The sequence below is a fragment of the Chionomys nivalis genome, chromosome 22 (genome assembly GCF_950005125.1).
Source record: "Chionomys nivalis chromosome 22, mChiNiv1.1, whole genome shotgun sequence".
NCBI lineage: Eukaryota > Metazoa > Chordata > Mammalia > Rodentia > Cricetidae > Chionomys > Chionomys nivalis.
The window spans coordinates 46,910,164-46,934,314 of record NC_080107.1 but is presented as its reverse complement, the minus strand read 5'-3'; the positions used below and the strand labels follow the sequence as shown (position 1 = coordinate 46,934,314).

The window sequence follows — 24,151 nt, the reverse complement described above, 5'->3', positions numbered from 1 at the left end:
TGTGCCCTGCTGTGCTGAGGGCCAGCCTGTGCCCAGCTGTGCTGAGGGCCAGCCTGTGCTCAGCTGTGCTGAAAACCAGCTTGTGACCTGCTGTGCTGAGGGCCAACCTGTGGTTACTAATCCAGAACTGGAGCTTTAACCCTGGCCCCGAGTACTTCCTGCTGTCCCAGGCACCTGAGATACCCCAGGGGCAGGGCAGTGGCAGAACAAAGGGGGTTGCAGAGAAGTCAGGCCGGGAGAACCTGTCACTGGAGGCTGAGACTCCAGTCCTACCAATTTCTAGCTGTGTAGCCCTGGGACACTGCAGCTAATTGTTCTGACCCTCGGGTAGGACTGCCTTCTTCCTCACAAGGTGAGCTTCCCTCCTCAAGCCCGCAGTTCTTCCTCCACCTGAACCTTGACCAAGTGCTTCAGAGTGCAGGGTGTTCCAGCTGTTAGAAAGGCAGAGGTGTGTGTGATCCCAAGCCCCTGGCAGTATCCGGGTCATCCAGGTTGCTGCACGCGAGAAGAGCAGGGGAAGCCATGAGGCAGTAGCCACAGGCAGCCTGTGTCCCAACTGGGTTTGGATAGTTTCCTGGTTTTATTTCCTTGGTGTTGGGGGTGGAACCCAAGACCTTGAGCATGCTGGGCACACATTCTCCCCTTGAGCTGCGTGATGAGCTTGCTTAGTGCCCTGTTAAAGCCGGGTTTCTGAGGCTGGAGATCTCAGGATTACCTGACAGACAAGCTGGGCAGGGTGTGCAGACGTGATGAGTGTTGAATGAAGGACTGACTGGATGCCCTCCAGCTCCCACCTCCAAAACTAAAGCTAAGGGAGCCCTAGTCTACAGGACAGAGGGTCCCTGGTGGCTGAGACTTGGGGAAGAATATCCTTGGCCAAGGTCACTGCTGGTGTGGGAACTGGGAGTGTATCATCCCCACCCCTCTGATGTCCTTGTTCACCTCACAGTAACCAGCCTTGGTGTGGAAGATTGGCTGAGCCCTGCCTGTCTGAGTAGGCCACTTCCCAGTTAACAAGAATCCCTGACCACCTCTGCATGACCCTTTGGCTTCTCCATGATCTAGAACCTTCACTGCCACCCCACAAGGAGCTCCAGGGATGTTGAACTGACCATTGCTCCAGAGGTGACCAGCAAACCCAGATGTGGGGCAGCATCACCAATGACTTGCTTCACAGTGGTCAGTGCCCTCTCAGCTTTGGGCCACACCTCTGCCACAGCTGTGCCCAGGGCAGTCTGGGCTGCCTGCACCTCCTGGTACCTGGGAGGAAAGAGGTCAAGGTGTTAGGATGAGCCACAGAACAGGGTGTAGGACACCCCTCTCTATCTCTATCAGAACTGCTGGCTGGAGCTGTTAACCTGCAAAGCCCTCTCCTACCTCCTGACAGCCTCAACCCTGCGCAGGTCAGGACCCAGCAGTTGGCCTGGGAAAATGGCTGTGATCTACAGTTTTCAGGGTGTGTGTGTTTGTGATGGTGTGTGTGTGTGTGTGATTGTGTGTGTGTTTGCCTGCCTATGAGTGCAGATGTTCAAGGAACCAAGTTAGCTGGGATCTTCTGCTTTCAGGGTGTGTGTGTGTGTATGTGTGTGTGTGTGTGTTTGCCTGCGTGTGAATGCAGATGTTCAGGGAACTGACAAGTTAGCTGGGATCTTCTGCTTTCAGGGTGTGTGTGTGTGTGTATGTGTGTGTGATTGTGTATGTGTGTTTGCCTGCGTGTGAGTGCAGATGTTCAGGGAACCGACAAGTTAGCTGTGATCTTCAGCTTTCAGGGTGTGTGTGTGTCTGCCTGCCTGTGAGTGCCGATGTCCAGAGAGGTGATAAATATCGGATCCCCTGGAGCTGGAGTTCCAGGTAGTTGTAAGGCACCTAATGTGGGTGCTGGAAACTGAACTTAGCTTCTCTACAAGAGCAGTAAGTTCTCTTAACAGCTGAACCACCTCTCCAATCTCTGAAGCTTTCAAGTGAACAGACTCATTATCTCCTTATTCAGTCTGGGCATGCCACGCTGCCCAGGCTCCAGGTTCCAGTGCACCCAAGGATGACACGTTCTGCAGACCCTTGGAGCCTCTTGGAAGGTTGCAGGGGAATCTACCTGGGATGGAAGGACTGCGGCCTAAGCTGCGACCTTGATTGCCCATGCCCTGCCTCCGACCTTTAGATATGCTCCTGTTTGAATGTGAAATGACCCCTAGAAGCTCATATGTTTGAACACTTAGTCCCCAGTTGGTGGCACTGGGAAATTTGCAAAACCTCTATTAAATGGAGCCTTGCTAGAGGAAGTGGGTCCCTCTGGAGAGGGCCTTGAGGTTTTATAGTCTGACTACCTTCCTGTTCATTCTTTGTTTCTTAACTATAGGTGCAATGTGACCAGGCTACGTCCTGTTCCTGCCCCATGCCTTCCCTGCATGCAGCCATGTTATAACTGACCCAACAGAGATGAAGATATTCTGAGTCTCTCATGTCCCTCACTTCATTATCAGATTACTGCAACTGCGGACCCCAAGAGTTAGAATTCCCTCGGGAGTTTAGTGCTTGGAGAGGAGAAAGCCTACGGGCCAAACCATCCAGAGGGGAAAGCCTACACCTGAACCATGCAGAAGGGAAAATCTACAGTCTGAACCATCCAGAGGGGAAAGCCTACAGTCTGAACCAGCCTGAGGGGAAAGCTCTTTTCCCCCAGAAGATCACAGGAAAAGGAGCCAGAAGAACGATGGGTCTCCCATGGACAGGGCCACACCTTGACCAGGAATGCTTAGACATTAGCCTCTCCTCAGGACCCAAAGGGGCACTAACGAGTTCCCCTAGATATCTTTGCCCCTCCTTCCAATGCACCCACATCGATAAAGCTCCCTTTTCTGCTTTTCATTATTAATGTGGCCTCTTAATTGGCTTATCAAGGATGGGTGACTGAACTTGGCTTCTTGGGGCACAGGCTGTAACCCCAAGCCCAGGAACAATGTCTCCCTCGCCATGGAGGAAGAAGTCCCGTGAACTGTGAACAGAATAAACCTGTCCATCTTTAAATCGCTTTGTATAATTAATACTGTGTGTTACTCTCCACTGATAAATGGTGAGGCCTCGAGCTGAGCAACCACTCCATAGCAGCCAGCTCTGGAGGTGGACCACGTGACTTCACCCTGCCACGCTGCCTAGCTCAAGGCTGAACAGAGATGCCCAGATGCCTGGCCTCCAGAGGCAGGGAAGGATGCTGGTGGCAGGGAACAGCAACAAGAGAGTCAGGACGGATGCCGCCCTGCGGCTGACAGGATGCCCTCAGGGAATGTTGTGGGGGCAGAGATTAGCTACCTTGTCCACCCCTTCTGCCACAGCCTCATTCCTACAAGAGTGCTGTCCCAAGACACCCTGAAGGGCTCAGGCTCAGAGGAGCTGCTTCTGGAGGCACTGACCTCTGGCTGGTTCTATGGCTCCTGGAAGCTAAGCCCAAGGTTCTCCACACAGCTGTGGAGGCCTTACCTGTCCTCCAGTTCCCGCCGGACCACCAAGGCCTCCTTCCCTCTCAGCAGATCCCACAGGTGCTCATGGCTGGTGTTGGAGGTGAGCAGGGCCCTCCGTGCAGCGGCTTCAATCTTGGTGGCTGTGTCCTGGTGGCTGTGTGAATTGACAATCACTAAGAGCACACACAGAGTAGGTGTGTCCAGATTCCTGCTTGCAGGACGGACTCCTTTCCGCCCACCTGCCACTGCGGCAACAACAGGGACACTGTGTTCCTGCTCCTGTCATGGATCAGTCACACCTGTGCTCCTAGCCCAAGGCCTTTCACCACATGGCCCCTCATATGGACATCACAGCAGGGAGCGGAAAGCTGGCCTGTGATGGAACCCAAACTCTATCGCTTCCCAGCTGTGTATCTATGAGGTAGTCAGTTGATTCTCTGCATCTGTCTCCTCGTCTCCAAAGTGACTTTGGTTCCTCAAGCTGAAGAGGAAAACTGGGCTGGAGAGATGGCTCAGCAGTTAAGAGCACTTTCTGTTCGTGCACAGCGCAGATTTCAGTTCTCAGCGGCCACATGCATCAGTTCACACCTGTCTGAGCCTCCGGCTCCACACAGTCCTGTACTTCTAACTCCCGTGGGTGGACTTACTCTTTATTTTTAATATTTATTATTTGCCTATTCTTAGGTTATAAATATGCATGTGTGTCTGTGTACATGTGTGTCTTTGTGCATGTGTGCCTGTATGCATGTGAGTCTGTGTGCATGTGTGTCTGTGTGTATGTGTGTCTTTGTGCATGTGAGTCTGTGTGCATGTGAGTCTGTGTGCATGTGTGTCTGTGTGCATGTGTGTCTTTGTGCATGTGAGTCTGTGTGCATGTGAGTCTGTGTGCATGTGTGTCTGTGTGCATGTGTCTGTTTGCATGTGAGCCTGTGTGCATGTGAGTCTGTGTGCATGTGAGTCTGTGTGCAGTGTGTCTGTGTGCATGTGTGTCTGTGTGCATGTGAGTCTGTGTGCATGTGTATCTGTGTGAATGTGTCTGTGTGCAGTGTGCATGTGTGTCTGTGTGCATGTGTGTCTGTGTGCATGTGTGTCTGTGTGCATGTGAGTCTATGTGCATGTGAGTCTGTGTGCATGTGAGTGCAGGTACCCTTGGAGGCAGAAGAGAGGGCGTCAGATCCCCTGGAGCCAGAGTTACAGGAGGTTGTGAGTTACCCAGTGTGGTGCTAGGAACTGAACTCTAGAAGAGCAATACATGCTCTTAACCATTGAGCCATCACTCCAGCCCCCAAAATAAATCTTTTTTTTTTAAGAGGAAAATGTTCTGGGCATGGTGGTGAACACCTTTAACCCCAGCACTCAGGAGGCAGGCAAATCTATGAGTTCAAGGCCAGTTCGGTCTTCCCAGGCCCATGTGAATTGCATCTCAATAAACTTGTGGATTTTTTTAAAGGCCACCAGATGCTGAGATGCATTCCATTGAGCAAGCTTTTCCCCATCATGTCTGCACCTCCACCTCCACTCCACCAAACCCCTTCCCATCCTGGTAATATTTACTCCCCACTGAGCGGCTCTTGGGCTCCTAGAGACTAACCCTGACTCTGGAGCCTGTCCAGGAAGGCCTGGCTCCCATGTCAACAGTATGGGCACAGTTCCCAAGATCCTGGAACCTCAGGGCTCACCTCCTGGCAAGGATGTGGGCCTCTGAGGCCAGATGGCTCCAATTGGTGGGTGGGCTGGATCCTTCCTGTAGATTCACCTTAAAGAACAGAGGAAGAAACTGAGGCTCATCCTGGAAGGTCAAGGGTCACAGCTGGCTAACTGACTGGGTAGAATAGGATAGTGTCAATAACTTTACAAAATGCACAAAGCTAACCATGGCTGCACATAAAGCAGGCACATGCCTGCCATTATGCATTCACTGTCTACTCCAAATACATCTGACTTTTGCAAACAGTGCCTTCCTCTGCCAGTAGACGAGACCCAGTGTGATCGGGTCTGCAGGTGACACCAAGCATCCTTTAAGGCATATACCACACCATGGGCAAATGGTTAAGGGCAGGACTAGGGCAAAGGGTCCTACATAGGCTCCAGGGGAAGCAGGGTTCAGGGGAGACCATGGTACCAGAAACGGAAGAGCTGAGGCTGCACGCAGCACCCCCTCCTCTGAGGACCGCAATGTGTCCCCCAGCTCCGTCAGCTGGGCGCAGATCTTCTGAGCTCCAGGCAAGTCACAGCAGATGCTTCCTCTCAGCACCTGCAACTGCTTCCACGTGGCCTTCATGGCACCTTCCAGGTCCACCATCTGCTCCAGGAAGGTTTCCCGGGCCTCTGTGGGGAGCCAGTGAATCAGTGATCATCGCTGATTGAGATTCTACACGAAAGTCCCCTCACTAGGCTTTCATCTGAGACCTCCACCTGCCTGGGCACAACTGGGCCCCCAGTGCCACTCTGCCCCTGCCTCCAAGTACTCCAAAGGAGAAACTTGCCCATTTGACAGCTGCCAAGGCTGAGGCCCAGAGAAGGCTAGCCAATCAGTCACATATAGAGACTTGGAAGCAGACCCTGTGAAACCACAGTGAGTAGCTCTAGAATCTGGGCTGGCAGTGGACCCCCAGCTCAGTTCAGGACTGTGACTCTTCACAGAGGTTCACAGGGCGCCAATTGACTGCTCCCTCGCTTGACAGCGCACAGGCACTGGCCTCACCTTTAGCCAGCGGCTGAAGCACAGCTATTTGCAAACACAGCTGTACAAAGGGACCAACCCAGTTTCAATGTTCTGGAAGTTTCCTGTGCCCCAAGGCCACATTCCCCCTGGTTTAATGACAGGTCTGCTTTTCTTAGTTGCTAATCATTTTTGCCACTTGCCAAACACAGCCTGGAGACGAGGCAGTGAGCAAACAGACCAAAAGCCAAAACCCCTGAGGACTCTACCGGTTCAGCACCTGGAACAGCGCCCCAGGCGAGGGTGTGGTTAAATGGTTAAAATGAATGAACCCAGCCAGGGTTTGCCTTGAGTTTATGATCAGTGCAGGGTAGGGGGCGGGGGACCCAGACCCATGAGGCAGGGGACTGAGACCCATGTCAGCATCGTCACAGATGTGCTAGGGACATGGGAGGATAGGCCTATGGGGTGTCATGACTATCCTAAGAGCTCCGGAAATGTCCAGCCAGCCCGGGCTCCACCAGCACCCTCACCTCCCATTCTCCCGTTCCCTGTACCTTGAAGTAGGTGGTGACCTTGGTAGACATCCCCCCGAGGCGCTTCTCCCTGAATAACGTCTAGTGGTCCCCAGGGGCTGCCACAGTCAGACCCCTGCAGCCACCCCTCCATCAGCATCAGCCTGGCCTTCAGCTTGGCTGCCTGCCAGGACAAATGGGAAGAAAAACTGTGCAAGCCTGGGATCTCTCGGTGCTGGGAGTTGTCCCTGGCCTCTGCCTAGTCCACCCCTTCCACGGTTTCTCCCCTTCCAATCCTGCCTGTGTCTCAGAGCTAAGGACTTGCTAGCCCCTAGGGCCTGCCTTGTCTGCCCAGCTCACCAACTACTTCCCTTCTCAGCCTAGCTCTTGCTGCCACCCTGACAGCCACACCCCTGTGCTACTGAGGGAGGGACAGAAGGCGAGAAAAGGAGCCTCGTGAAGGTTGGTGTGTAAGTACCTGCGTGTATATGTGCTTGTATGTGCACATATGCATATGTATTTGCCTCGGGAGGTTCATGTGTTGGCCTCGGGAGGTTCATGTGTTGGAGGTCAGAGGTCAACCTTGGAGGTTGTTTCTGTTTAGATACCACCCTCTTTGCTACATTTTGTTTGTTTTGTATTTTTGGTTGTTTTGGTTTGGGATTTCATTTTTCGAGGGAGGATTTCTCTGTTTAACAGCTCTCCTGGAACTCGCTTTGTAAACCAAGCTGGCCTCGAACTCACAGAGATCCGCCTGCCTCTTGCCTCCTGAGTGCTGGGATTAAAGGCATTAGCCACCACCGCCCAGCCTCTATGCCTTTCTCAATGACAAATGAATTGTGACCTCGTCTGGAAGAAAAACTGTTGCAGGCAGCAGGAAGCCATGTGGTAGCTTAATTTACCCAGCGATGCAAAATGCATACCGTCCTGCAGAACTGGAAATGGCTTTGCTTACGGGCCTGGCCTGCTTGCTCTCTGCGCTCGTAGCTAGAGCTCAGGACACACCGCTTTCTCCTGCAGCACCGCATGTTTTCAGAGCCCCACCCGGCCCAGGAGGTTGGAAGGCTGGAACTAGCTATTCTGGAGTAGAACATGAACGCGTATAAGGATGCCCTCTGCCTGGGGTCTCTCAGGCTCCAACTCCTGACTTCAGTTTCACACACTTCCCCGCTTGAAATGTTGTCTGTGTTGCTCCTGGGGTGCCCTGTCATCTTACCCCTACTGAACTATACAGGTATGAGACCTTGGCCCTGGGAGGCTAGGAAGGGAGGTGACAAGAGCCACCTCTAGCTCATCCAGGACAGGAGGACCAGGTGAAGGTCAGGGGAATTGGAATGAGGAGGCTGGGGGAACTCAGGAGAAGGTGGCCAGCAGGAATAAAACGCTCGAGGTCTGTGAATGAGCAGGCAGCTTCTGGTCCACAGCATGGAGTTTTTGCTTCCTGGAGGTGTGAAATGATCCTGAAAGAGGGGGCGTCTAGGCATAGCAATTCACCTCCTCCTTCACCAGACCGTAGCAGGTGGGACACTCCTGGCACCCTGTGTCACCATCCACGAGGAAGAAATTGTCCTGGCAGCGGTCACACTTGTAACCCACGAAGCCGGGCCTGCACACACACGTGCTGTTCTCGTGGCACTGAGGTGAAGCAGCGCCCAGTGAGGAACACCTACAGTCTGGGGGACAGAAGTCAGCTCTGGGGACCCGATGAGGCGCTCAGACTCATCTCCCACCTCCGACCCCGAATCCTCAAACCCCACCTGGAAATTCCCACAACCCCCGTGTGTCCTCAACTGCAGACTCCAGGGCTCCACGCCACAGACTGATTAGAAGGTTAGAGGGCTAGAGCTGGCAACCTAGCCTTAAGGCTTACTTAGTACAATGTTCCCAGAGTCCCAGAACTGTCAAAGTACTAGCTGTACAGTGAGGAAACGGTGGCTCACATGTGACATGGTGTCTGATGACACACAAGAGTTCAGTGGTCACAGACATGACCTACAACACCGACTTCCTCGCACTCATACACTCCATGTTCTTAAGGCCAGGCTCAGGCAACCAGCCAGCGGCTACCTATCATCTCCCCCACCATCCCTGCTTCTTGTGGTCATCTCCAGCAGGAGACCTCTGCCTTCCCTCCCATGGCCCAGCGGGATGCGGCTTGCTCACCTCGGCAGCCCTTGATGGAGAAGCCAAAGAAACCCAGCTGGCATCTGTCACAGGACAGGCCTGTGATGCCAGGGCGGCAGGGGCACTGGCCAGTCTTGGGGTGACACTTGTTTTCCAAGGAGCCGAGTGGGTGGCATTTACACCTGCAACAAGAGGCAAGTATGAAGGTTGATGCTGCCGTCCCTTAACCCAGCCTCTGATGGTTGCCTGTGTCCAGGGAAGCACCAAGTCACTGGCACGGGTCTGGAAAGTCACTATGAAATCCACACTAAGGGCACCAAGGAACCACACAAGGACAGTCACCACTTTTTCAGCCTCCCCGGAGTCTTCCTTTGAGGCTGACACATTGTCTCAGGAGCTGTGGTCAAAAGGCCACTCAGTGATCCCTGTCACTGAGACAGAGAATCAGACCAAACCAGCTGCCTGCCCACCTGCCCAGCCCTTGGGCTGTTCTTGACCTGCCTCCAGGGCTGGCAGAGCCAGGAATCTGATACCCAGAGACTGAGCTTTCATGCCCTTTGGTGGAGGGCACCGTGAATGTGGAAAAGGGCCTGGGACAACACATTCCAGACCAGGCCCTTCTCTGAGGCTCCATGGTGCCCTCTTCCCCCAGCCAAAACACCCAGGGAACTCACAGCCCCACCCCTACCTCTGAGAACCCCTCCCAGGGCGCACACAACCTCACCCCTACCCCTGACAGCCCCTCCCAGGGCACTCACAGCCTCACCCCTACCCCCTGACAGCCCCTTTCAGGGCACTCACAGCCTCACCCCTGCCTCTGGCAGCCCCTCCCAGGGTACTCACAGCCTCACCCCTACCTCTGGCAGCCCCTCCCAGACTTAAGATCGTAGAAGCCAGGGCTGCAGCGGCTGCAGTCCCTCCCGGTAACATGAGGCAGGCAGGTGCACTGGCCGGTCACTGGGTTACAGGTTATCTTCTCACTGACTGAGCCCCTCAGGTCACAACTGCAGGCTAGGTTTCAAAAAAAATGTTGGGATCATTTGCTTAAATTTTAAGGGTACAGGCAGAAGCCAAGAAGCCAAAGGAGCCCCAGAGATGACTGTTACACAGGCCATGTTCCTGAGACCTTTCTGGAAAAGGCTTGAGGGACAAGCTTGGGTCTCAACCTATTTGCCAGGTCCTTGGTGAGCCAGCCCAGAAGAGTGGGGGTGTGGACCGCCCTTCCCCAAGTCCGTCTCAAGCCTGCAGGCTGGAGAGAGGGCCAGCGATGTGGTTGCCGAACACAGGCAGAGCCTGACAGCCCCATCTGGAGCCACACACTTCTGCTCTCCCAGGAACCATAGTGTAGCATCCTTCTCGATGCCAGAATGGGGTTTCCTGGAGGGACTCCTACAGCCGCAGTGAGGTGTGGCCGGCACCGTGTGAAAGGGCTCTGGGGACACGGATGGGGGAAAGCCGAGTCGCTACAATGCAGGACTTCCAGGAGCCCGATTCAAATGCAGGCTGTGACCCTCTGACATGCATAAGGTGGAGGGCAGCCCAGGCAGGGAGAGGGGGGCACATGAGACGAGGCATGGCCTCCCCATCCCTGCATCAGCCTTATGTGCTAAGGGCGGATGTGAGACAGTGCTGAGTGAGCAGAACGGGGGGGGGGGGGTACTGTAGGATCAGAGCTTATGAGATGCCAGCACCGAAGAGGCCTTGGGGAAGAACAAACCCTGATGTTCTAGAGAACAGAGAAGGTAAGAGGCCTGTCTAAGTAGTTCTCTCAGCATCCTGTGTGGGTCCTGAACGAGGGCTGAGGACAGTGCCTTACCCCACGGGTCTGGGAAGTGGGTACTCACGTGCACACTTGTCCTCAGGCCTGGTGGCCAAGGCGCTCCCGTAGAAACCATCCTGACAGTGCTCGCAGTGAGCACCTGTGGTGTTGTACAAGCAGCGTAAGCAGTGGCCGGAACGAGGATCACAGTTGCCGACAGCATTGAGATCCACATTCCCGCTGCACTGGCACCGGCGGCAGGGCTGGGGGGCTCCAGAGAGTCCCAGAGGATCCCCAAAATAGCCATCTTCGCAGCTCTCACAGCGCCGTCCTGTGTGTGGAAGGGGCAGGTTTGGAGCTCTGGCTCACAGGGTGCAGTAAATCTGTCATTTTTCTGGGAAGGTGAGCAGGGTCTATGACCCAAGCTGGCCTGCAGCCAGGTCCTAGAGCACCACCCCCTGGTGTGGCCCTGGGCAAGCCACAGTGCTCCTTGCCTAGTGAGGACAACTCTCTAGACGCCCCAAAGCCCTGCTGTGAGGCCTCCACACGGTTATCTGTGCAAAGCACTCGATGCTAAGCGCTCAGCAGCAGCAGGTACCAACGTGTCCGCCTTTATCCTTTCCCCTCACCAGCAGCTTCCACAGCGTCACGAGGATGTCGGTCAGGCTCAGTACAGATGACCAGACAAGCTCCATGCTACTCTCTCCCAAGGAAGGCCCTGGGAGGTGATGCGGAATTGGAGGCTGGCAGGAGTCCCTGATCTGTAAGTCACTCTAGGCCCTGCCAGGATGGTTCCTTCTGGCGGCAGCCGCTGCTCCCTGATGTGCCCTCTCAGGAGTGTCCCGCCCACCATGCGAGCCTCTCGCTCTCACTGTCAGAGTTTTGTTCACCTCTGAAGGCTCTGGAAGCCACACGGGGGTCAAACGTGGGTTTCATGGGTAGAGATGCAGGGCAAGCGTGATGCCCGTGGGGTACAGAGTCCTACCGTGGGACTCTCCCACACACACACATCAGGCTCAGTGTTCCCTGAGAGTCCATCCAGCCAACCTTGGGGCGACGGCAGGACAGGAAGCTGTTTTCAGAAGAAGCTCCCGCAAGCAGAACAACTCCACAAGGCCACTCAGGCAGACACCAATCCCACACAAAGCCAGATGCCAAGCAACACAGAAGGACAACACATGCTTCTGCTTAAACAAGACCCCAAGAGTCAAATTCAGAGACACAATCAAATAGAGTGTGTGTGTGGTGGGGGCAGAGGCCATCAAACAACAGTTCAGCGGGCACAGAGCTCACAGGACTGCATGGTGACAGGGGACAGCATACGATGCCAGGGCCCCTGAGCCCAATGAATCACATGCTTAAAATGATGGCCAAGGAGGACAGTTTTATGATATAGGTTTTATTATGATAAAAAATTAATGATGTAATACGCCAATAGCCATTTAATTGTCCACTTTAAGTGGGTGACTTTGTGGGGCATGTAGACATTTCAAATGCCATTAAATGTACCTCTGGGAATAGCATCAGCTCTGCGGCAGGGAGCAGGGGTGCAGGAGCATGGGAAGGTGTGGGAAGGCTCTGTGTTCCCTTATGTTACCCATAGACTTTCCTAAAAACTAATGCTGAAAATCTGCATGTGTGTGTACACGTGTCTGCATGTATGTGTGTGTGAACAGGTGCCTGCGTGTGTGTATACATGTGCCTGTGTGCATGTATGTATACACTTGTCCGTGTGTATGTGCATGCGCCTTTATGTTTGTGTGTGTATACATATATATGTGTGCATGAAGACCAGAAGTAGATGTTGGGGATCACCCTCAATCAATCTTTCTTTTTTTCTTTTTTGAGACAGGGTTTCTCTGTGTAGCTCTGGAGCCTATCCTGGAACTCGCTCTGAGGACCAGACCGACCTTGGGCTCACAGAGATCGCCTGCCTCTGCTTCCCCAGTGCTGAGAGTATAGACACGTGCCACAGCTCTCGGCCTTTTTCTACATGGGTTCTGAGTCTGAGTAGGGCCACCCGGCTTGTTCAGCAAGCACTTTACAAGTTGAGCCTTCCTTTGAGATATGAGACGTTTGCCTTGAGGTTTCCCATCTTCCCAATGAGGATCCCGGGTCCCCTGGCTTCATCCTAAGCCATGAGTCGAGCTCTAAGGCCCATATAAGGGTCAGTTCTGTACGGCCAAGGCCCAGGTAGGTCTGCACTGTTCCCAGTAGTCATACTTGCCACACCTAAAGTCAGGCTCTTCCCACCCCCCCCCCCATCACACCCAAACCCAGACTGCTCAGCTAGAGCTGGGGCAGGATTGGAGCATCGAGTTTGATCTCCCTGGGGAATAGACACAGGCCACTCACCTCTCTGGCCAGGGGGGCAATGTGTGCACACCACCTCCCCATTCTCTGGGATGGCTGTGCAGGCTGATCGGCCGGGGCACGGACAGGGCTGGCAGTCATCAGCATGGCCTGAGAAGGCGTTGCCGTAGAAACCTGGCATGCAGCGCTCACAGGAAGGACCCTCGGTATGGTGGCCACACAGGCAGATCCCTATAGAGCAAGACAAATACCTGTCCATCACCTTGGCCCAGAACTTCCCAGAGAAGAGGTTCTCAACCTTCCTAAAGCTGCGGCCCTTTGATACAGTTGCTCATGTTGTGCTGACCCCAGCCATAGATTGTTTTTGTTGCTTCTTCATAACTATAATTTCCTACTGTTGTGAATCGTAATGTAAATATTTTTTGAGATAGAGGTTTGCCAAAGGGGTTGTGACCCACACGTTGAAAGTCACTGGCCTGGACAACAGTGAGTATCCTGGTGGAGGAGCCACGAGGCACATCCTGGTAGACCAGTAAGAACCGGAGGCAGCAGGGTCTGGGGATGAAGGGTCCAGGTGAACCAGACTGTCTGAGTTCATGTCCACCATGCCTGCATCATCTGGGAAAACCATCTAACCCATCCCTTGGTGAGTGGGATGTGCAGCTCTGCCACCTATTGGCCATGTGGCCACCCTGCACCTCAAATCCCTGTCTTAGAGGATGGAAAGGTAAGTCTGTAGGAGTCAAGGACGGAGTACCAGAGCCAGGAAGGAAGCTTGTTTGTATCTCAGAGTAGTGGAAGGGACATCGTCTCTGCTCTTGTGTCCTCTTCTTCCTGAAGGACCCACCTAAGGAGGCCTTGGCCCAGGCTTCCAGGCTCACGAGGGCTTACTCTGTGCAGTGACCGTGAGTACACACCGATTGTCAGTATAACAAATCTGTTCTGCCTGCTGGTGCCTGGACGGGACATCACAGACTCCTTCTCCAGTCCAGCAGCCCCTAGTGTCTGCTCAGTGCCTGGGATCTTAGAGGGGACAACTGGCCATGGGGACAAAAAGAAAGGCAACACTGCCCCCTACAGGAGGCAACCAGCAGTGTCCAGCCAGGTTTGGAAGGAAAAGAAACGAACCTTCATTCCCTGGACAAGCAGCTCAGGGGAGGGCTCCTGCCTCAGTCCTACACCCTCAGGTTTCAGCTCAGGGGAGGGCTCCCGCCTCAGTCCTACACCCTCAGGCTTCAGCTCAGGGGAGGGCTCCTGCCTCAGCCCTACACCCTCAGGCTTCTTTCTCCAACCCTATTTTACAAATGAAGGCTTTCTTATACGGAATGGAAAGTTGCGGCGGCATCAAGGGCTCAGTGGCGGTAAAAAATTATTCCAGTTCTATCTCATGAGAAGATTCTGTTTCCTCAATAGCAGCTGCAGGGAGCATTGAGTGGGAAAGGATTATGAGGCCTCATCTAGGCTCGATTGGTGATGTCTGCCAGGCGCAGGATGGGTAGATGATGCTCTGTGTATCAAGAGTGACAGAGACCAGCATCTGTTCCGTGGAGACAGCAGGGTGAAAGGCCTGTGGTACAGAGGTGGAGAAGCCTGTGTCTGTCCCCTAACAGCCCCTGGTCACGTGACCCCCGGTAAGGCTTCTGCTCCTCTCCAGGTGTGGGGAAGAGCTCTTTTTTTTTTCCACTGAAGCAGGTGTCTTTTTTTTTTTTTTGGTTTTTCGAGACAGGGTTTCTCTGTGGTTTTGGAGCCTGTCCTGGCACTAGCTCTTGTAGACCAGGCTGGTCTCGAACTCACAGAGATCCGCCTGCCTCTGCCTCCCAAGTGCTGGGATTAAAGGCGTGCGCCGCCACCACCGCCCGGCTCTAAATGACAGTCTTACCCCGGGGTTAGTGGGAGGTGTGTCTCTGCCACCTACCAGTCATGAGATCCCTGTCTTGGAGAATGGGACAGTAATGGAGAACGTACCACTCCGATGTCTTCAAAGATGTAGTGCCGACCCCAGGGAGAAACGGAATGGCATCCCATATCTGCCTCACCCAGGAAAAGACTCCTCAGCTCACCTGGTCAACTACCCCTGAGCTTTGGTGCAAAGCAGGGCTGTTTTTTGAAGTCTGGACAATTCCCGACTCACTGACCTTCATGTGGCCTTGTGTGCACGGCCTGGGCTGTGTGCACACTATTACCATCTGAACTGTACCCAGGGAGTGTACCCTGGGTGTTCAGGCAGTGACTTTCCCGAGGCCACAGCCATGACGAGAAGGATGGTAGGCTTGTGGCTCGGGGTTGACACCCAAGAGTTGCTGTCACCTGCATGACCCTCTGAACATCTTCCTTCATTATTGTCTGTACTGATAATCCCTCTGCCTTTCCTCAGAACCTGCCAAGTAGTAAGGCCCTGAGGAGCCCCTCCCAGGCCTGCCCACGGGCTGTAGACAGACAACACCTGCAGGCCTCCGCAGATGGTGGAAGTCTCTGGCACCTGTGTTCCAATCAGGAGAAGCCCAGGTAGCACGGCAAGGACAGACCAGAGCCTATGTCCCCAAGAGCCACCTGTGACGGCCAGGCCTCATCACACTGTGTGGACGTACAGCCGAGGGGTCCTTGGGATGGGATTCCGGGACTCACCTGTGCTGGGATCACAGGTGCCATGCTGGTTGCAGGTGCAGGGGATGCAGCTGGTGTAGGGACCCCCATGAGGTATCTCTCTTTTGTATCCCAGGGCACAGAATTCACAGAACTGGCCTGTGTATCCCTGGGGACACGAGCAAGACTCCACCCAAGAGGCTGGTGGGGCAAGCCCTTGCTGGGCCCGGGCCGAGGTAAACTGCACTTCACAGAGGGCCACTGCTCCTGTAGAATGGGAAGAGAAGGGGAGACCTCCATGCATGTCTCCCTGGCACCTGAGAGACAGGCCCACGCATACAAAGGCCTGTGAGTCAACTGTTATTTTCGTTTGCTTTTTGAGACACGGTCTTGCGGTGCAGCTGTCTTCAGACTGCTATCCTCTTGCCTGACCCTCTAAAGTGCTGGGATCGCAGGCATGGCTACTACGCCAGGTTTTAAGTGTAGCTTTAAAAACGACAAGCAAAAGAGTCAAGAGCAATGGGAGCAGATGAGTTTAGACCCAGCGCCAGTGCTAGAATGTGCAAGGCTAGCATTGCTAGATCTTGATTAATCCAGGTGGGTGGGGCAGAGAGCAACCAGACTGCAAGATGTGTATGCTTGGGGCCAGCAAGATGGCTCAGCAGGTTAAGAACCCAAGTTACTAAACCTGAGGACGCATGTTCAATTCGCAGGGTCCCACAAGCTGTCCTCTGCCCCTCACGCGTGTGGTATACACATGGATGTGTGCCCATAAATATACATATATACAAGTCAATAAATATTGTCGGGCATGGTGGTAAATTTAATCCTCTGAGTTTCAAAGCTAGCCTGATCTGCCTAACAAGTTCCCGATCAGAGAGGTCTACGTAGTAAGACTCCTGCAATCCCGGCACTTGGGAGTCAGAGGGAGGAAGATGAAGAGTTCAAGACCGTGAGACCCTGTCTTAAAAGCAGTTGGGTGAGCTAAGTCTCCAAGGTTGCAATGCCATTATTTCCCAGCAGGGGGGACAGTGCCCACAAAAAGATGCTATGGCAGGATGGGGCGGCGCTGGATTCTGTCAAGGACTTTCCTCCCCCAGGCCTCCTGGTTCCCCACAGTCCAGCAACTGCCTCTATCCTCAGACACACTTCTGCCTGTGTAAGTGTCCTGATTTCTCAGTCTCAGAGTCCATGCTGTGAGAACCTCCACAAGCAATGCAGGGCCAGGACCCGAGTTCTTAGGGGTGATGGCCATCATACTGACCAGAATGGCCCAGGTCTTGGCCCCTGGTCCAGATGCTCAGGGCAGTCAGATTGGCAAGCAGCCGCTGGAAGTGGAAGGCAGGCAGAGGGATGTCTGCCTCCTCAGAGGTCTCCTGCAGGCTGGAAGGGACAGGAAGTCAGTGGGACAGCCTGATGTAGGAACAGTTGGTGCCAAGAGCCTGGGATCCTCAGGAGCCTCCAGCGTGCCTAGCCCTCGGAGATGACCCTGCCTAACCATCCCACTCCCATCTCTTAGGACAGGGAGACACTTACAGGAACCGGAGCTGAACCTGTCCTGGCTGCCTGGAGTCCTGAGGCCTGGGTGGACTGGAGGGCCTCAGAGCCAGAGCCAAGCCTGCCCCCTCCAGTCTCAGGTGCACAGCGGGTGGGGAGCCCCCAGGCGGTACTTGGAGGGTCAGTATGACTGGCTGTCCATAGCTGAGTCTCTGGTCTCCCAGGAACTTCTCTAAAGGCAAGAAGGAAAGGCTTTGATAGCACCACATGCTTGATTCTAGCGTCTATATCGACCGCAACGATAACCATCCAAACTGTGTGCAGTGGTGGGTGGAAAATCCGAGGTCAGTGCTTGGAGACAGCGCAGACACAAAAGTGTCTGGATTCCCAGAACCCATGTAACTGTCACGTGAGCATGGTGGCCCACTGTAATTCCAGCCTTAGAGAGTGGAGATAGGAGATCTCCAGAACAAAGCTGGCCGGCCTGAGACTAGTCATATCAGCGAGCTCTGGGCTTGATTAAGACACCTGCTTCAGCCGGGCGGTAGTGGCGCATGCCTTTAATTCCAGCACTCGGGAGGCAGAGGCAGGCGGATCTCTGTGAGTTTGAGACCAGCCTGGTCTACAAGAGCTAGTTCCAGGACAGGCTCCAAAGCCACAGAGAAACCCTGTCTCAAAAAACCAAAAAAAAAAAAAAAAAAAAAAAAAAAAAAAGGCACCTGCTTCAGTGGACAAGGTGAAGAGGGGTGGAGGATGGTGCCTGACATCAACTTGTGGCCTCCTCATGCACTTGCACCCGTACACACAACTGTGCCCACTCACATGCATCATACTTACATGCATCATATACACTCGCATGCACACACACATGCACATGCTCTCTCTCTCTCTCTCTCTCTCTCACACACACACACACACACACACACACGGTATTTTGGTGAGCTCACATATGCTGTGGTCTGATTGAAGGTGTCCCCATACCCAAAGGTGTCCCCAACCCTAAACCCTGAGAGATGGGTCTGCACAGAGGGGATTTGGCCAGGCAAGAAGGATTAAAGCTGTAAACAGAGTTGGGGGGTGTTAGTCCTCTGTCTGTGAAATAAGGGAGGTCTGTAGGATTATCCCCTGGAGGGCGGTCAGCTGTGAATGTAAGCCGCTGCTCTGAAGGTCGGGGATGGTGTAAGTGCTGCAAGGGAGACGTGGTCTCAGCTCTGGGGCGGCCTGAAGGGACACAGCCTGTGACACCGAGAGAATAAATGTGTGTGTTCTCAGCCGTGGAGACCTCGGTCACTTGGGCAGCCCCTGTTGTGGCAGGCACCCCTAAATATGCGCTGAAATTGAACCCCTCTAGTAAGCTGTTTGGAAGTGAAAATTTAGTCGGGCTGCACTGTCGGGATAGTGGTCTCTGGGAGACGGCTAGGATGAGGCAAAGTGGCTGGGGTGGGGTCCCCATGGTTGAACCTGGGTAGGGGACTTCATAGGAACAGGAACAAGGTGCCGTGTGCCGCCTCAGGATTCCGTCTACAGGAAGGCTGCCACAAGATGTACAGGAACCGAGCTGAAGTTAACCTGTCTTTCAGACCTCATCCACTCTAAGGTACTGTATTATGAGCAGCTGGCAGGAACCTGGGTGGTGAGATCAGTAGGGACCACTACCTACCTGGTGCTGAGAGTCCCTCCTCTCCTTGCAGGAGGATCCCGTTCCGGTTCCATTGCAGAGGATGCTCTGATGACCCCGTGCTTCTGACCTGCCAACCGTCAGCTCCTAAACATCAAAGACAGACTATTTGCCCCAACTGTGAGACCCCAAAGGCTGGTCTCCAGTGACAAGTCCCACAGGGCTCTAAAGTGGGAGGGAGTTTGAAGTCAGTCTGGGTTAGATGAGACCGTGTCTCAGAGAGGAACGGTGGGGGAAGACCACTCTCTGAAGACTAGGCTGGGCCCGAGGTAGGACAGAGGTTCCACATCCTGGAAGAACTTTGCACATTCTCAGCAAGAATTCTGCCAACTCAACCACATCCCAAGTCCTCTCATGCTATCTTAGGGTTCCAAAGACAAGCCCAATGGGACTATAGAGACTATGTACTATGCTAGATTCTGGCCAGCCACTGCCACGAGCTGTCCTGCCTTCTGCATGGTGTCCAGCAGAGGGCACACTGCCCCTGTTTCTGGAGGCCCAAGGACCAGTCCCCAGGAGGAGCATGGCTGGGCACACTAGCTCTGATGGATTGCAGGGCTTAGCGTTCCATCCCCCTTTCTCCAAACACACAACGATGGCTGCCAGAACCGATCTCAGGCAGGCCCGGATCTAGTCTGTAACATGGGAATGAGAATACCTGCCTACAGCAATGCTGAGGTTCCCTGGAATGTGGAGCTCAGCAGGTGCTTAATACATGGAGGCCAAGACTCTAAGCGGGAACTCAGATATGCTAAGGGAGACTAACTTTCCTGGGGGTGAATGGAGGCTGTCTACAGGACTCAGGGTGCCTGCGGACACACCCTGTCTTCTGGTACCACCCTGAGGATAGAGCCCTGGAGGCTGGAAAAACGGAGGTTGGGGAAGGAGCCGAGGGGCAGCAGGCAGGTCCTGGAAGACACCTTTCACACTATTAGCCTAGGCTCTGTGACCTAGGGCATCTCTCCAAAGAATCCTTGGTGGAAGGGCTGTCCCCATCCTAGCTTCCAAAGGGAGATGCCCAGCTCTGTGGCCTAGGGCATCTCTCCAAAGGACCCTTGGTGGAAGGGCTGTCCCCATCCTAGCTTCCAAAGGGAGAACCCTTGCCAGGGGAGGAACACCCCCTCCCCCTCCAAGGCAGCTTCTGTGCACTGCTCACCATGGCGGAAGTCTGAGAGGATGTGGTGTGCCTGGAAACCGGCAGCGGGGGCACACACCTTGGAGTGACCATAGCAGAAGCAGCTGCTGCAGCCTGCTGGGTTGTAGGGCTGCAGGTTAAACGTTCCAGGATGGCATCTGTAAGAGAGGCGGGGTCACATCTCTGAGCCAGGATGCGATAGGACTGGGATCCAGCTAGACTGTTCGGAATCCTGGGGAAATTTAAGAGAACATTTCAATTTTTATTATCCTTTTAGAATCACAAGAATTACAAAGACAGGACAGACAGTTCTTGCCTGCTGGGTCAGTGTCTCTGCTGCTGATACACAGCCTCGAAGCCAAGAGATCAGCATCACCCGACGTTACCTCCAGGCTGTGTCAGGGTTCTTTCCTTTCTCACTAATGCTCCCCTGCTCCAGGACCTAACACTGCATTTAGCCATGCCCTTGTCGCCTCTGATTTGCTGACATCTCCTCTTCCTCGCCTGTGATCTTGACACTTTTGTTTCTGTGGGTGTTTGTTCTTTGCTTGAGACAGGGTCTCACTAGGCAGCTCTGCTTGGCTTGGAACCTGCTAAGTAGACCAGGCTGGCCCTGAACTCACAGGTATCCTCCTACCTCTGCCTCCCGAGGGCTGGCACTAAAGGGGCCAACAGAGTTTGGGTTTTGTTGTTGTTGTTTGTTTTGTTTATTAAAAGAAATTTTAACCAGGCGCATACCTTTAATCCCAGCACTCAAGAGGCAGAGACAGGCAGATCTCTGTGAGTTTGAGGCCAGCCTGATCTACAAGAGAAAGTTCCAGGTCAGGCAGCTACAGAAAAATCCTGTACCGAAAAACAAACAAACAAACAAACAAACAAAACAAATAACAAAAAAAGAAATTCTAATTGAAACTGTCCTGTGAGTGTCTTGTTTGCAGGCATGTCCGTGTACTTGTCTATGTGCATGTTTGCTGCCTGTGGAGTCCAGAAGAAGTTGAATCCTCTGGAACAGGAGTTTCAGATGGCTCAGAGCCACCATGTAGGTGCTCTGAAAAGGCAGCAAGTGCTCTTAACTGCGGAGCCGTCCTTCCACCCCCTTGGGTTTTGAAATAGGGTTTTATTTTATACTCTGGTCTGGCCTTGTGCTCTTGACGGTCCTCCTGTCTCAGCCTCCGGTCATCATCTCCCAGCTACCGTCTGCCCACCAGGTTTCTTGTCTAAACAGTTGCTGCAGTTTAGTCTTTAGAAGTGGGGTACACACCAGTAACCCTAGCACTCGGGAGGTGAAAGGCAGGGAGGGGTTCAAGGTCATTTTCAGCTACACAGCAAGTTCAAGGCTAGCTTGGCCTCCTGAGACAGTCTCAAAAAAGAAAAAAATTGAGGGTGCAGAGAAGCACAACAATTAATCCCAGCACCCAGGAGGCACACAGAGGCAGCTAGAGCTCTAACAGTGTGGGGCCAGCCTGGGCTGCTCAGTGAGAACCTGTCTCAAAAACAAAACACAAAACCCCACAAAACAATTTGAAAAAAAAAAAAAACCTTCCAGGAGGAAAAACATCAAAGAACTTGCTTGCAACCGGCTTGAAGCCACCATTGTAATTAGTAACTATTCCCAGAGCTGAATCTCGAGGCTATGCAAATGCCTGTTCCCATTAAGGCCAGCATTCATCGCTGCTGTTGGCAGGCCAGTCACTCGGGCGTGCCACTTCTAGGCTGACTTCCCACTCCACCCTCTCCGTCATCTACAATTCTGAAGGAAGATTTGCCCACTGTCATCTGTTTATTTAGCCAATCATGGACTGGCATTAAAGATATCTGCCTCATTCTTAGGCTTATAATGCAATCACATCTTTATTAATTTTGTTATTCATATAGTTCCTGCTTTGAGACTTCAGAATGACTCTTGTCTTAGCTCAGTTGATAGGGTCTTCTCAGAGCAAGGCATTGAGAAGGAGCTAAGGTTAAGATTGTTGCGTTCCAGTAATAATGTCTGAATTGGTGTGAGATGGGAGGGCTGTGACAGCTCTCCATTAGTGATGTCTGCCACTGGTGTGAGATGGGAGGGCTGGACAGCTCTCCATTAGTGATGTCTGCCACTGGTGTGAGATGGGAGGGCTGTGACAGCTCTCCATTAGTGATGTCTGCATTGGTGTGAGATGGGAGGGCTGTGACAGCTCTCCATTAGTGATGTCTGCCACTGGTGTGAGATGGGAGGACTGTCACAGCTGTGACATCTACCATGGATGTGAGGCAAAAGAGCTGAAATATGACACCAGGTATTTGCGTCTGGATTAGGCATGTTCTTCCTATCTGTTTAGAGTTTGTTTCCAGGATTCTGATCGTGAAGCAATGATGTATTTCCTCAGCTAAGAAACCCTCAGTGGCATTGGATCAGAGTATCCACATTGCCCTTGGGGCCTTTGGCTATCTTCCTGGGTAGAAGGTCTTTGGGGTTTCAGGAAGAACCTGGGGTGACAGGCTTGTCCAAGTCCCTGAGGACACCGCCCTGCCTTTCCCCTTACTACATAGCTTGGGTGCCTCCCCAGAGACCCCCCCCGCAATCACTTCCAGTAGCTCTTTGTAGATTGTACCCCACCTGTCACACAGGCTGCCTTCGACATTCTCTTTGCAGGGGCAGCTCCCACTGTGGGGGTCACAGGTTCCCAAGCTTCCAGCAACATTGCAGGTACAGGGTCTGCCAAAGAAGCAGAGAAAACACAGACTCTATTGAGCAACTCCAGAGTGGACTGTCCTTCCTTAGAACTCTCCATGCCCTTCCCTGCTCCAGAGGAAACAGGGATAGGCCTGTCCAAGAGACTGTGCTTGGGGTCATCCTTACTTCTTTGCCAGGAAGTGCCTCGTTTACCCATGCAATGATGCCCCACCCACTACTCACCCCTCCCTACTGGTGCATCCACCCACCCATCCACCCATCCATCCACCCATCCGTCCACCCATCTGTCCACCCATCCATCCATCCATCCATCCACCCACCCATCCGTCCATCCATCTACCTGTCTATCTGTCCGCCCTCCCGCCTGCCTGCCCGTCCGTCCGTCCGTCCGTCCATCCATCCATCCATCCATCCACACACCTGTCTACCCATCCATCCATCCATCCATCCATCCATCCATCCATCCATCCACCTGCCCACCCATCTACCCACCCATCCATCCACCCATCCATGTTATCACTTACCATCTGCCCACTGTCTACCTACCTATTCACCCCTCCACTGGTCCATCTGTCCATCCACCCATCACCCACGCTCTTGGCATCCACCCACTTGCCCTCCATTAGTGCATCCATCCATCCACCTGTTTACTCATCCTTCGATCCCTTAGCTTCACCCATCATTCTCTCCTACATCTGTCCACCCACCTCCATCATCCACCCATCCTTCTGCTCCTAATCTCTTCATCTCCATTCACCCACCCATCCGTTTACTCTCTCAACCACCCACCCACTCATCATCTGCTACGACAAGGTTCCCGTTCTCACAGACCCCAGGATCCAGTGAGAACAGACCAACAGACGGCCCCTGCCCTGCACTATGTGCTGTGAAGGAGATGGACTAGGGAGGTGCTTCTGGTCCAGCCTTGGAGAGGGAGCAGGGAGGGGAGCAGTGCCTTAGCTGAGGACTGGAGAGTGGCTAGCAGTGGGTGACACAGGCCAAGGAGGTGGGGCTGGCAAAAGGAAATGCTCTAGGGGAGGGGACTAATATGAGCAAAGGTCCCAAGACCAAGACCTGGGAAGCAGCCAGGGTCAGTCAGTTCCAGAATTTTTGTTTTGTGTTGCTTTGGGAATGGAATCCAGAGCCTTCTGCATGCTGGGCAGGCACTTACTCCACCACTGAGACCTGGTCCTGGCTTCAATGGACATTTCTGTGCACCATGTCTACCCAACACACTTCTGCTGTCTTTCAAATGTATGGAGACAGTGTTCGGTATTCACTAGAGCCAAGTTCATTTATTTTGTTTTTTCTTTCCTGTGTGTGTACACATGTGCATGAAAGTGTGTGCATGTATGTATGGAGGTCATAGGCTGAAGTTAGGTTTCTTGTGTTCCACCTTATTTTTTTGAGACAGGGTCTCTCACTGAACCTGGAGCTCACCAGTTTGCCAAGACTGGTTGGCCGGCCACCTCCTGCAATCTGCTTGCCTTTGCCGGCCTTCTAGCCTTTGGCACTGGGCTTACAGATGTGCACGGTTACACCTGGCTTTTGTGGGTTTACCTGGGGGCTGGGATTGAACTCACATCCTCATGCATGCGCAACAGCACCTTACCTGCTGAGCCATCTCCTCAGCCCTGGCAAGTCCATTTAAAAGTGCTTTAGGGGACCATAGAGTCCTTGTCTAGAAAGTGCGAAGTCGAGTTCACTCCCTGGCACCACATAAAGCTGCCCATTTCTAACTCCGACAGGAGGCCAC

The 24,151-nt window shown here is 53.4% G+C and overlaps 1 protein-coding gene across 1 annotated transcript in view; it reads right to left on the bottom strand.

Moving 5' to 3' along the window:
- Positions 1 to 24,151, bottom strand: part of Lamc3 (laminin subunit gamma 3) — a 57,693-nt gene that overhangs the window by 13,363 nt on the left and 20,179 nt on the right. Inside the window, exons 7-22 of the mRNA XM_057755640.1 lie at positions 22,318 to 22,416; positions 19,743 to 19,879; positions 18,569 to 18,673; positions 16,948 to 17,140; positions 16,676 to 16,794; positions 15,454 to 15,678; positions 12,871 to 13,059; positions 10,601 to 10,846; positions 9,614 to 9,767; positions 8,796 to 8,938; positions 8,127 to 8,305; positions 6,675 to 6,816; positions 5,578 to 5,783; positions 5,135 to 5,211; positions 3,475 to 3,609; positions 1,113 to 1,260 (exon numbers count right to left, since the gene is read on the bottom strand). Of these exons, the coding sequence (XP_057611623.1) occupies positions 1,113 to 1,260; positions 3,475 to 3,609; positions 5,135 to 5,211; positions 5,578 to 5,783; positions 6,675 to 6,816; positions 8,127 to 8,305; positions 8,796 to 8,938; positions 9,614 to 9,767; positions 10,601 to 10,846; positions 12,871 to 13,059; positions 15,454 to 15,678; positions 16,676 to 16,794; positions 16,948 to 17,140; positions 18,569 to 18,673; positions 19,743 to 19,879; positions 22,318 to 22,416 (2,497 nt within the window). The remainder of the gene's footprint in view (positions 1 to 1,112; positions 1,261 to 3,474; positions 3,610 to 5,134; positions 5,212 to 5,577; positions 5,784 to 6,674; positions 6,817 to 8,126; positions 8,306 to 8,795; positions 8,939 to 9,613; positions 9,768 to 10,600; positions 10,847 to 12,870; positions 13,060 to 15,453; positions 15,679 to 16,675; positions 16,795 to 16,947; positions 17,141 to 18,568; positions 18,674 to 19,742; positions 19,880 to 22,317; positions 22,417 to 24,151) is intronic.